We start from the raw sequence: 12,967 nt of genomic DNA, 5'->3' as shown, positions 1-12,967 counted from the left end.
ATAATAACTCATACTAATGCCTCCCACTGTGACCATCAGAGTATTTATTGAATTTAAAGTGGCCCTACATACTCCGCACCAAAGTGATTATTAGCTCAATAATCCATCAATGAACGCAATGAAGTAATATCGGTACAACTTGAGTGCAGACTTCGTCCAGCCTGCATCCTTTACGCGTTGCCCGGAGCGTCTGGAGGCGTGGTGAAGCGAGGAGCGCCATAAATACAGCAGAGCCTCGGTGCGGGCGCTCCTTCACTCCGCTCCTCTGACGCTGCAACATCCTGAACGCGAAGAGGACTCAAACAGGCGGAATTTATTCACACACACACACACACGCACCGAGAGATAAAGGAAGAAAAGAACAGCGAGAAGGAAGGGAAAGAAACGGAACAAGTGGAAGGAATACAACTTGTAGATCATTGGAAGTTTTGACATGATGAGGATTGTCGGTGTTGTGCTCCTGCTGGCTCAAGCCTTGGGTGAGTTTCACGTGCGCTTTTCTCAGATAACGGCGTCCTGCTCTGTTGAGGGACATTATAATGTTTGACAGAAGATGGCTGTGTGTGTGTGTGTGTGTGTGTGTGTGTGTGTGTGTGTGTGTGTGTGTGTGTGTGTGTGTGTGTGTGTGTGTGTCTCTCTCTCTTCTGGGCTATCGGCCTCACCCCTCCAGCGTGGCTGTAACATTGTAAACTTCATAACCTTTCAGGCTTTTCATAATGCCAGGCTATTCGGGAGCTAACGGGGTCATCTCTCTATTTTAGAGCATGCTTTATGTAACTGGATACATTTATTTTTAACTCATATTCTTGCCTGACATTAGCTAACGGTCTGTCCATGCATTTCATGTGTGTATGTGAGACACAGGGACTATATGCCAACTTCTATCCCTCCCCCTCCTACTACTTTCCCCTTCCTGCATTTCAAGTTCAAGCCCCATTTTTGGCCAGCTTCCACTCTGCCAAAGTGCTCCTGAGCAAAGGGGGTGAATCCCTGCCAACCCTTAAGGACCATGCTCTCTGTATCTCAGCTTGTGTGTTTCCTAACAGGGAGGATTGCACTGAAAGCCAAAAATCCTGCCTAGAGCTTCCTCATGCACAACATGTTTCAACTTGCCCTCAGAGGTCCTCCCACCTTGGCACACTAACCTGTTTGCACTACTCGTCCCCGAGAGGAAGAGTTTCTGGGGTGTCTGTGTGGGTCTATTCTGTAAGAGACTGTATCAAACCAAACTTCCATACAATTTTAACATTTAAAACGTTATTCTTTCTTCCAGTGGTGTCCAGACTGGCCAGCGGTGCCGCAGTTGACAGGTATGAAAGCGACGGGCAGCGGCACACATCTGTGATCAACTTGGACGCGACCAAAAACATGAGGGTGGAGGAGGAGAGCAGAATCGTGGTTCCGACGACAGCGGAGTATGGTCAGGAAGACGTGAAGGAGTACGAGAATTACTACTATGATGACGAGTATGAAGATGGCATGTCTGGAGACTATGTGGAGTTGCCACGAAGTAAGGGAGTTTACCATTTCTCAAATTTCTCACCACTTGCCTCGGCAAACAAATATATTAAAATGAACTGTTTTGTATTGTGTTTTTTTTGGTTTAGTTGCCATGGTAAGCAAACCCAAAGATCCATCTCCCATCCTGGAGACAAAAACCACCGAAGGACAGAGAAGGAGAGGAAAGGGAAGAAGAAGGGGGAAGGGGAAGGGAAAGAAGAGGAATCCTTGCCTGAGGAAGTATAAAGATTTCTGCATTCACGGCACCTGCCAGTACCTGAGTGACATCCACGCCCCATCCTGTGTGTAAGTATCTCTCATCTAGCTGCACAACGTTCCCCCTACTTGGGTTCTGCCAGATTATTAACTGATTCCCTCTCCGTCCTGTCTGCAGGTGCCACCTGAGCTACTCTGGTGAAAGGTGTCAGTTTTTCACGTTGCCCCTTGGGAAGCGCGAAGAGGGCTACAACCGGACCACGGCTCTGGCCGTGGTGGCAGTGGTGCTGTCGTCCGTCTGCCTCACCATCATCGGCCTTTTGTTGTTGCTTAGGTAAGTGAAACACACACAGATCCACTGTCAAACACACACTAACAACCGTACACATACACACACACACACACACACACACACACACACACACATACACACGGTCAGATAAAGAACTTTGCTAGTAATTTAGCAGATACTTGCCATGGATAGACACCGAAAATAGTCTGAACGAGCTCCTTTTCTTTTGTTGATCACAGGTTTCACAAGAGGGGAGCGTATGATGTAGAGAATGAAGAGAAGGTCAAACTAGGGTTAGCGTCCAACCACTGAGGAGACAAAGAGAGGTGAGGCTCCAAACACATTCACTGACAAACACCGTCATTTTTCCTTCTTCATCTACTTCTTCGCCTGAACAATCTACGGTTGTACTCATTGCCTCTCCCTCTTTTTTTTTTTATGTCAGGCAAAGATGTGGAAATTCTACCTCAAAATAGAAAAAGAGAAGTGAACTGCAAAAGGAAGGTCCTGGAGGGAAAAGGATCGTACACGAAGAAGGGAACCGAGGTTGTTGTCTGCCTTGACCCCCTGCTACACGTTCAGATGAAAAATGGGCAGGTGAAGATATTCCTGAAGGCCTCAGAAGAAGTCGGCCCACCTGAAACTGGAATACTAACGGCCCAGAGGATGGACTGGAGATGTGACGAGCCGTAGGTGATGAGCACGAAGGAACAAGGAGAAGAAGAAGGAACATCTAGACTCTGTGCTGCTTCTTGACTGTGTGAAAAGAGGTCGTTTTGGACTGAACTGAACCAGATTTTTGACTAAAGCATTTTGTATTTTCCTGCACAAGTCCATCGTTGTTTTTTTTTTGTGTACAGTAAACCGTATATTTATAATTTTAATTTATTTATTTAAGCTAACTGTATTTATAGAGTTTAACCACCTTCAACCGTTTTTAAAATAATGATGTTACAGTTGTTTTTATATTTCCTATTGGACGATATTTATTTATGAAACAGAAAAGCAAACAATGCTGAAGCTCATTGAGAGATTCGGTATTTCATGAAAAGGGATTCGATGCGTACCTTACCTGCTTCCTGGCTTTAAATTGGGCACTCAGTAGGCGATCAATAGCACTGTGATTAATAGATTGATCGTTTAATAGACATGATCGTTTTTTTTAATTATTCTGGCTAGTTCCATTAAGAGCAACGTTCTGCTCGTTCTCCCACGGTTACAAACATTCACACCTGAAAGCTGCCCAGTGCAACCAGTTAAATTTGTACGCCACTAGTCAACTCTTGGCCTTGCTCAAAGGCACATCGGCGGTGGTAATGGGGGAGGGGCTGCTCTTATTCCCACATTTGTCCTGCAGGTTTGGGGGTCTTTTCGCCGCTTGAGGGTGAGTCTCCGGCATCAGTGCCTGTCATCACGATACATTGCACCGGCTGTGTAGTGATTCAAGGAGACATAAAAAAAAACTGCCCTCAGCGACTGTATAATTAAAAGTGAGTCAAATATCAAATGCACTGTAGCAAGAATTTGGTATAAATGTGTTGTCATGTTGTCTTACCGCCATTAGAAGAATAAGTCCTTCAGATCCATGTTAGTTCCAGTCATGCAAAAGAGAAAATAAAATGTGAATTACAGTGTTCCATCCTTTCAAATCCTGTCCTGCAGTATTGAAGTGACTTTTATTTATGTGATTTCTTTTTTTTTCATAGCGAAATAAAAAAAGACTCCAAAAGACTTTTAGACTCATGTAATTTTTACGTCATGACATCCAACCTCCGTGCATTAATAGGAACTTCACATGTTTTACTGGCAGATCAATTAAGCTAGGTCGAGTTTATTTCTGTCTCTGGTTCACTTCCTGAGTCAGATTAATGTGATATTTTACAGTGGCTGGTCCGGATGATGATAACACAAGTGTGTTCTCTTGGCCTATGCAGGATCTTTAATTAAAGTAAACATCATATTTGTATTTCCCCTTTCTTTGACGTATGACCAACCAAAGCACCTGTATCCTGGCCATTAGTGCTTTTATGTGCTCAAAAGGCAAATATGTTTAGTCGGTGCTGTGTAGATAGGGAGTCAGAAAGTTTATTATGTTCAAATCGGGTGTTCTGGGTAGGAAATTAAGTGGAGATACCATATAGTTTTCAATTGTGATAAGCAAATGATTGTTTAGCATTCAAATGAACGTGTTTCACCGAGGCCTTTCTCTTTGGACCAACTGTAAAAGAACACGTTGTCAGTTTCATGTGTTGTCCACAGCGTCACCAGACTCACTGACACATCAATCCTAATGAGAGCGGTCAGGACTCACTTGCCGCTGTGTGTGCGTACTGAGCCACGCTGAACAGATGTGCGGCGTGCCCGCCGGGGAACACCTGATGTTCAGCCACAACACGTCGTGCCACAGCACCACACACCATTACTCACACGGCCAACAGATGCCATGTTCAAAGACACACCACCGAGTCTAACATCTGAGACCACAACCAGCCCCGAATGCCGCAGAGTTCAGAGAGACCACATACGGCAAATACTAGCAGGATGCAACAATGCTGTCATGTATGCTGCACGCAGGTTTAATGGCGGTAAGGAAAGTCAAAAGACCCAGCTGGACTCAAAAGCATTTGTTAGTCACCCCTTGAAGTCACCTCCTCCACGGATATTGTTACACAGACACTACGTGTGTGTGTGTGTGTGTGTGTGTGTGTGTGTGTGTGTGTGTGTGTGTGTGTGTGTGTGTGTGTGTGTGTGTTAGGGGGTATGTGGTAGAGTAATGCCTTGGTGTTGGTTCTGTGTGGCGTTCGGGGGTTAACCGAACCATTACAAGCAGAAAGTACACAGCAAAACAGGAGTGTTTACATCTTTGCTATCAGATAGTTTTCAACATGGTTTGTAGCTTTGATTCCCATACTTTCTATATATACTGAATAAACAAAATACTGGAGGACTCACATGTCCACAATGGGGGATGGTATAGTTAAAGACAGATGTTCAGCTGAACCATGAGGGTGTGGTGCCTGATTCAAGATTCAGCACTCCTTATTGAGCAACTAAAAGACAGCAGTTCAGAATTAAACTTTTCTCAGTGAAAAAGCAATCCTTGCACATGTGCTCAGCTTGTACTTTGAGTAAACTGAACACGTGTCAGATCGGTTAAATTAAATCCCTAATACTTTATTTGTCTTTCAATTTGAAGCAAGCAAGTGGACAAAAAAAAAACACAATTCATTCACATGAATCAAACAATCCAAAAACACAGAATATGTTTTTGTAGGACAATATTTTAGATGTGAAAGGGGCCGTATCATAAAAATCCTTTTCAGTGGCGCCCAATGCATTTGGGTATCTTGAAATAGGACGACCAAGTAACACAAGTAAGTTTTTTTAGTGATAGATAGAAAACCTGAAAAGAGACTCTGATGTGGCAAAACATTCAGACCCATTGGATTATCTGAGAAATGCTCTCACAAACCTGAAACAGGTTTTATTTCCTCGTTGGAAAGCGGAGCAATATGGTTTTCAGAGGAGAGCGACAATATGCTGACAATGACGGTCTCTCAGTTGCTAACAAACGTACAGCAGATCATTTTCCATTCTGCATTCGCCACAGGATTTAATATGCAGAACTTACGTATGTGTATGTGTGTTTGTATGTGTGACAGGGGCTAGTCATTTACCGTAGTGGAGCCACCTAATCCCTGCCTCTCAATGTCAAGTAGCAGAGCACACAGAAATAGGGCCGTGCAGTCATGCTCACATAGCTGCTATTCCCGGGGCTGGTGGACACCAAAGAGCCAGAATGCCGAGAGAGAAGGGAGTTCGCTGCGTTCTGTTTCTCAGTGCCCTGGTGGACCGCAGCCAGGAAATAACGTCCGTCATGGTGGCCCATCATCGGGCATCAGCGCTGCGCCTGTCCTGAATTTTCCTTGTAGGGTCACAGTAATTGCAACGCGGTCTCTTGTCCTCTCCTCCTGAGTGTTCTTGAATGTTCCTAGAGAGACCCGGTGAGGATATGTCCACAGATCAGGAGGCATTTCCTTGCAGGGTGGCCAAAACTCATTGGAAGTGGAAGATTTCATTGTGGGCCTCTTTCCGTGGGAATTACCAGTGCACCAAGAATGCAGTCGTTTTTTTTATACTTCTTTGGTAACAGTTATGAACATCAAGCTCACCGAGACTCATTTTACTGCATGCACCTCTGTCTGTATTATAAAATACTTATGTTTCACACTTATTTTAGTTTAACTCATAGTGAAATGTTTTAAAGATCTATTTTTGGTTACATTTTGTATTTTGGAGGTTGCTGACCACTGCTTCAAAAAGCCTTTACAGTATAATCTCTTACTTTGCTCAGGACAAACTCAGTATCAGTGCAGAATATGGGGCTTGTGATAATATTGCATGGTTATAGCAGCTTAATATTTCTTTGTAAAGCTTTCATGAAACGATTTAAATGCATCAGCAAAGTCAACTAATTTGATGTTTTGATACATGGCCAAATAAACTTGAGATTATCAGATCCTATAGAGGTTGTATTGGATGGAGTCAGTGTGAGGAGGGTGAGTTTGTTATGAAAGGTGTTTCCTGCCCCACTGAGGACCAACAATGGGTGGTTTCCACTGATATGGAAGTGCGCACGGCAACAGTTGGAAACGCAATTATTGTCTGACCGGATATCATCAACAGGAACACATTATTACCCAAAATTAATGAGTGTGTGTGTGTGTGTGTGTGTGTCAGAGTCTGCGTCAGATGTTAAAGATAAAGTTAAAGTGTGGTATTGCGATAAATAAGTGTTTGAATGAGATTGTTGTTTACCCAATGCTCGTGAACTAAGATTGCCAACTGCTCCTGTAAAGTAAAAAATGAAGCGGCAGCACAGCCTCAGTGCGCACCCCGGCCCTGATTGATGAGGTGATAACGGCGACATATATTTATTGTTGAATGACAAACAAAAAGAGACTGCGATAAATCAGGGTGTTGTACAGTCTGTCGTCCCCTGAAGAGGGGGAGGAGGGTGACTTGACAGGATGACGGGAACGAAGAGGAGTGAGGGAGGGAGTGAGAGATAAGGTCGACGTTGTAACACGAGACCGGGAGCGCGAGACGAAGAGAGGATGGAGAATGGGTCAAGGTGAGAAGTTCTACTTAAGAGGGTGCCGACTTGTCTTCGCCTGCGTGTGGATAAAAAAGATTAAGGAGTTAGAGGAGCGACGTCACTGCCTATTATAGCTCTCACTCTTCCTTCTCCGGTCCTTTACTTTGATTTACCCTTCAGGTCCTGTAAACTACCTACTTTATTCTTGTCCTCCTCACATCCCTATTCCCTCCTCCATTTCCTCATCCTTTTCCTGTCTCCTTTTTCTTCCTCCACCCCTCAAACTGGACTCAACTGAGTGTCTGGACGCCGTCTTACCAAAAGGGCAAAAGTGTTGGTTCCCTGTATGAAAATATTTAGTCATGAAAGCAAATTGTTCGTTGATTCAGAATATCTTTATTTACTGACCAACACCCCTCATTTGTTGGATAAAAAACTGGGCATTCTTGAGTCATGCTCACTTCCTCCACTACTCCCTTAAGCTGAGCTCTCAACCACCAGAAGCTACAAGGGGAATATTAAAATGTTGCTGCAAGTTCTCATCACAAAATCACCAAATAACGCAGTTCGGTCAGTGCTTCTCATTTAGCATGTGTACTGTATTTGTCCTGTGTTTGTGTAATAAGGCACACCAACACAGGACTTCCGACCAGGAGACTGCTGGTCGTGTCCCAACTAAGTGGTTTTGTTTCCCAAAACCTGATAGTAAAAAAGAGTATTTATCGACACTCTGACATGCGCAAAACTGGCTCTAGTGGGATGTGTATAGCGTCATAGTTCAAAGCTTAAGCCCAACAGTAAAAATGTTTTCAAGCTTCTGGGTTTACTGCTGGGGTATGGAACCAACTGAATATGCACAGTAGTGTTTCTCATAAAATTGGAGGGAAGGCAGAGTGCCGTATCCAAATCGTATTACACATCCATGTCTGGGAGTCAAGTAGCTTAGCTTAGCATTATAACTGTAAGCAGGGGGAGATAGCGAGCATGACTCATTGAAAAGTTAAAAATAAGTGTAAGTACCCCTATAGCTTGCTAATTATCACATTATACATTCATTTTGGAGTGAGTCAAGCCACCGTTTCTTTATGGTTTCAGCTCATAGAGTGCACAGACATGTGAGTGCGAACGACGTTCTCCTTAACCCTCAGGAGAAAAGGGTGCATCCCAAAATACCAAATTCCTTTTCTTCAAAGTTACAGTACATTTCAGTCATGAAGACTTTAATGCTACTTTGATTCCTGGTGGTGGTAAGACGCAGAAGTCATTTTCAAATTACATCAAAAAAAAGATTCAAGACGTTCAGTCAACCAACATTCATGAGTCAGATTTGAAGTTGTGTAATGCATTGTGTCTCGTAGTGCATGCATTATTCACTGTAATTTGCTTCTCTGTGGGTTAGTGAGTCAAATGCTGTGCAGCATGCAACTGCATTGCATTTACATCACAGAATGTAAATACACTGAACGACTGGAGCTGAAAAGATACCAGACATATCCCAAATGCTGTTCTCCATGATGCAAATCATATTATAACTTACAAGTAAGGTTTAATCGATAATGGTCAGGCTCACAATTTTCCTCGGACCCACAGATGACTGGGCCTGCCCCTGCTTCACACTGCTGCTTTCTATGTTGGTAGAGTTGAAATAGCAGCTCAGCTCAGCGCTGTCAGGAGTTGGGCGAGGATACCAGCAGATTCCCCTCTGCTGATGTCACCCTGCAGGACAGACACTTGCCGTGTATCATGGTCACACTATTAAATTCTCACTGAGGTCTATTTAGGCCCCAAGGAGGCTGATGGTGGCATCGCATTACTTACTGGGTAAGAGGAGAAGAGAGTGTCAGAGACAGAGAGGGACAGGGAAGAGGTAAAGAGGAGATGAAGTAAGGAGGCATGCGAAAGGAAGGGAACGAAGAAGAGAGGAGGGAAGACAAAGAAAGGGAATAAACTGAATGTGATTGACCATTGGGTTCAACACCACACACACACACACACACACACACACGCACAAGCTAAAAAAACACACACACAAACAACAGCATGAACGGCATAAACAGACAGGAAGACGGCATGACGGCATGCCTGACTCATCTGTTTTCTTTCCCCCCCCCTTACAGTGTGCCCTGCTGTTCACTGAAATAAAATTAAAAAAAAACTCCTCCCATATCCGCCCAGTGCGTGTGTGCAGAGCACCTCATGGTGACTTAGAGGATCAGCCCAACGCGTGCTGGGCAGTAAAGCTGGCTGACACCACAGCTTATGACAAAGGAGAGGCGGACGGATGTCAGAGCAGACGGCAGCATGCGCTGCTCACCGCAAGGAGTGGGCTCCATGCATTCTTCTTCACTGGGTTTCCTTCGTGGTCGGCTGATGTTGAAACACCTCACCCCCCTGCACCACTCACCCTTAAGACAAACACTTCAATCTTTATTGTTCCAGTTTGATCTTGAAAGTAGAGTTGGGAAAGAACACAGGGATTTCCCTTTGTGGAGAAATACTCCATGTATGTGTAGAATCACTCAAACCACAACAGCAATTTCTATCCTTCAGACGACGGACTAAATTTAAATTAAAATCTCACATTGGCACTTTCTTTTTATTTTCTCATTTTTGCACGAGTTGGTTCAAAATAGAATAAAGCAATTCATGCTTTAATTTTCAGAACAAGCATATAGGCATACTCTGATAGTATTCAAATTATAATGGGAACGCCATTTGACAGTTAGTTTCCAAAGAAGAATGTTGCCCTATGGTTGATAATATTGAAATATTGATTCATACTGTACATGTAATCACAGAACACTCTTTTGCAGTCCAAAAACGTCTATCTGTACCAATTTGCATTGCAATCCATTAAATAACCAGGATGTTTCACTAAAAAACCTCAAATGCCAACCTATTTGAGTCCAGAGTGGTGGACCGATGAATGTTTTGGACTGTCTACATAGACTGCCAAGGTGTCCAGGGTGTCACCCGGCCTTCTACTCAACGTATGATGGAACGCCCAATAAACAGAAAATGTAAAGCAAATTAAGGAATGATTTTCCCTCTTCTGCATTTCTTCATTCATCTCTCTCTGACTCCAAGCCCCCTGCGGGAGCCCGCCTTAGCAGCCCACAGACTATTAGCGGGGTCCATGACCTCAGCAAGACTTTCCCCTCTTCTGCTCTCCGTCTGTCCGTCCACCCACTGTTACTCTGTGTGTTCCCTCTCTCCTGCCGCAGCCTCGAGACAGTGTGGGAGCTGTTCGGAGAGCAGGAATGCAGAGGGAGCTCAGCTGCCGGAGGAGAGAAGAGAGCGAAGAAGGAGGCAGGAGAGGGGGATTTTTCCTTGGATGAGGTCATGGATGATGGCTTCTCTCAGCGTGAACGTTGAGCTCGTGGCAGACGCGCCCCTGACACACACACACACACACACACACACACACACACACACACGCACTGAGAGAATTGGCTGAGCCCATGGAAGCCCATGGGTTGGTAGAGATGACATCGAGTTTTCATCCCTGCCCATTACTCCACAGCTAATCTCCCAATCCAGATCGCTCTGTCTTTATCAACGCGCCACACACAGGCGGCAAAGTCAAGCCCCAGCGGGCCACTCGGCCCTGTGAAAAGCCCTGCTAAAGTCTGCCCCATCACGAGCTGAGAGATGGAGGGCATTACTAATACACTACAATTAGCGTGCTAAGCACACACATATGCCCCAACGCAGCTGATTCAACAGCAATATTGTCTCATCTTGAGTGATCTGATCGTATATTAGCGCACTGATTGGGTGGGGAGTCCCTGCTGGTAGCAACTGTCGAGACGGCGAGATGATGATGGTTATTATTGCGATTACTCAGGCAGCTTCCTCCACATGTGTGAGTCACAGCAGACCGACGCTCTGTGGTTTTGTGCCGTGGTGTGAAAAATATCTCTCCTTCCCCAACGTAGATTTCGGGAATGTGACAGCACCAAAGCTTTGTCGGGGGACAATAGGGCCCCCATTTGAACGTGACACATCCCCGTGGGAGTAGTGTTTGTTTTTATATGTCCTCTGTTCCTCTTCCGGCTGAACTGGATTAGTCGGAGTCGCTCTTACGACCCAACCCAAACTGTCACAGTCTCGCCGTGAGACAAGATTGACAACGGTTTTACTGAGCACGACCTTCGACACAAGTGTGAAGATCGAAGGGCCCTGACACATCAAGCTAACAGCGGACGGTGAGGCGATATTGGGCTGTTGTTGAGTGTTTGCGGCCGTCCATCGACCACAGCTTTTGCACTGTTTGGCACTGTTGCTTCGTCTATCGTGGACTGCGGTTTGGTAACACCCGGGTGAAGATTGAGTAGCGGCAGTGTTCATTTTCTACAGCATGCAAATAATTCTATTACATAAATTCTATTAGCAAGTTTGCTCATTAATACCAAACACAAAGTACAGCCGGAACAGCTGGTAATGTCATTTCTTTGGCTGGTGGCTAACACTTAACGTGTGTGAGCAGTTTTACCCCTTTGTCGTAACTTTAATTCATCTCCTGGTGCAGTACATAATACACGCAATATCCACTACATTGAAGTATGTTTAAGTACTTTCATACACATTTTTTTATTCCATCTGTATATTTAATATTCTTCTTACTGTTAATTTCATATTTTGTTTTATTACCGTTTTACTGTTTATTTATATTATTTGATTTTTCTCTTTATTTACTTGTAAGCAATGCTGTTGGAATCCTGTAATTTTCCCACTGAGGGACTAATAAAGGATTATTTTATTTGATCTTCACTGGACATTTTTGTGCAGGCAACAACTTAATCCAGATTGGTGTCACGAGAAGAATACAGAGTTCTTTCCACTGTGTGTTCAAGAGAAACTTTAACAGAAGACACGAGGCGTCGGGGGGTTAACACAACACATTTAAATGGTCAACCTTTGTTGTGTTGCTTCTTTGAGCTTGGCTTGTTTGTCAGGGTTAAAGTGAAATTCAGCAAGGTCTAGTGTCTTTGACTCGCACTGAACATCTCCTCTAGTTATTTCACAAAGGTTGTGACGGCAATTGACGTCTACAGGACAGTTTGAGACCACTAAAATAAAACTGATTGGGACTTGAACGCATGCACATTGTGTGTGTGTGTGTGTGTGTGTGTGTGTGTGTGTGTGTGTGTGTGTGTGTTTTAAAGCGAGTATTATTTTTGTATCTTTCACTTTTGGAATTCAATCACAGTCCCCACCCTAACCCTAACCCTTTTAATTTTATCTTTATCGTAAAACACACACACACACACACACACACACACACACACACACACACACACACACACACACACAAATACAAACACACACACACACACACCCTCCTCAGTAGGCCTCAGTTCTCTTTTCTAAGACAGTGGCGTTATTGTTCGAGGGTGCAGGTGTGTTTGCAAATCTTGGAGTTCCTTCAAGCTAATGATAGACTCTTTGCTGACATCTCTATTGACACTGAATTCCACCCCTCCTCAAACACTGCCTCCAAATCCTGTTTTTTTTTCTTCCCTTTTTGACCTAACATTCAGGTCAGGCGCCGCTGAGCGATATCGACTCAGCGATTACAGCTCACCGCTGCAGAAGTCTGAGTAGGAAATGAGTTTGGTAAACCAGGCAGCCGCACTGTGACCGACCTCAACATCCCCCTGCTTCTGTGCTCATTAGTAACAGCACTCTTTCCTCTCCCGTCTCTTCCGACGTACATCCATCCCAGGGGGAGGTATCGCCTCACCCACTCGCCCCCCATCAGAGGCCCCACATCAAACAGAGTCTGCCTGGAAGTGACATCACCACTGCGCAAGTCTTTGTTTGAAGGCCTTAGTTCACCGTGGTCTCACTTCATTCAC

At 44.5% G+C, this 12,967-nt stretch overlaps 1 protein-coding gene across 1 annotated transcript; it reads left to right on the top strand.

The window, feature by feature from the left end:
• Window positions 1-261: 261 nt before the first annotated feature.
• On the top strand, window positions 262-3,732 carry hbegfa (heparin-binding EGF-like growth factor a). Its single transcript, XM_068581161.1, has 6 exons — window positions 262-479; window positions 1,274-1,510; window positions 1,608-1,806; window positions 1,895-2,050; window positions 2,248-2,334; window positions 2,454-3,732. Exons 1-5 carry the CDS (start codon window positions 434-436, stop codon window positions 2,318-2,320), a joined length of 711 nt encoding a protein of 236 aa, XP_068437262.1. The 5' UTR covers window positions 262-433; the 3' UTR covers window positions 2,321-2,334; window positions 2,454-3,732.
• Window positions 3,733-12,967: the final 9,235 nt, after the last annotated feature.

Source organism: Clinocottus analis, unplaced genomic scaffold (genome assembly GCF_023055335.1).
Source record: "Clinocottus analis isolate CAN_PGR_092001 unplaced genomic scaffold, fCliAna1.0.p SCAF_10, whole genome shotgun sequence".
Classification (NCBI taxonomy): domain Eukaryota; kingdom Metazoa; phylum Chordata; class Actinopteri; order Perciformes; family Cottidae; genus Clinocottus; species Clinocottus analis.
Note: the sequence above shows the minus strand (reverse complement) of the source record. Positions and strands in the feature narration are given on the sequence as shown.

Coding starts and splice junctions, on each gene's coding strand:
- hbegfa (XM_068581161.1), top strand. CDS start 434: ATGATGAGGATTGTCGGTGTTGTGCTCCTGCTGGCTCAAGCCTTGG. Junction 1,511..1,607: donor CTATGTGGAGTTGCCACGAA/GTAAGGGAGTTT, acceptor TTTTTGGTTTAG/TTGCCATGGTAAGCAAACCC. Junction 1,807..1,894: donor ATCCACGCCCCATCCTGTGT/GTAAGTATCTCT, acceptor TCCTGTCTGCAG/GTGCCACCTGAGCTACTCTG.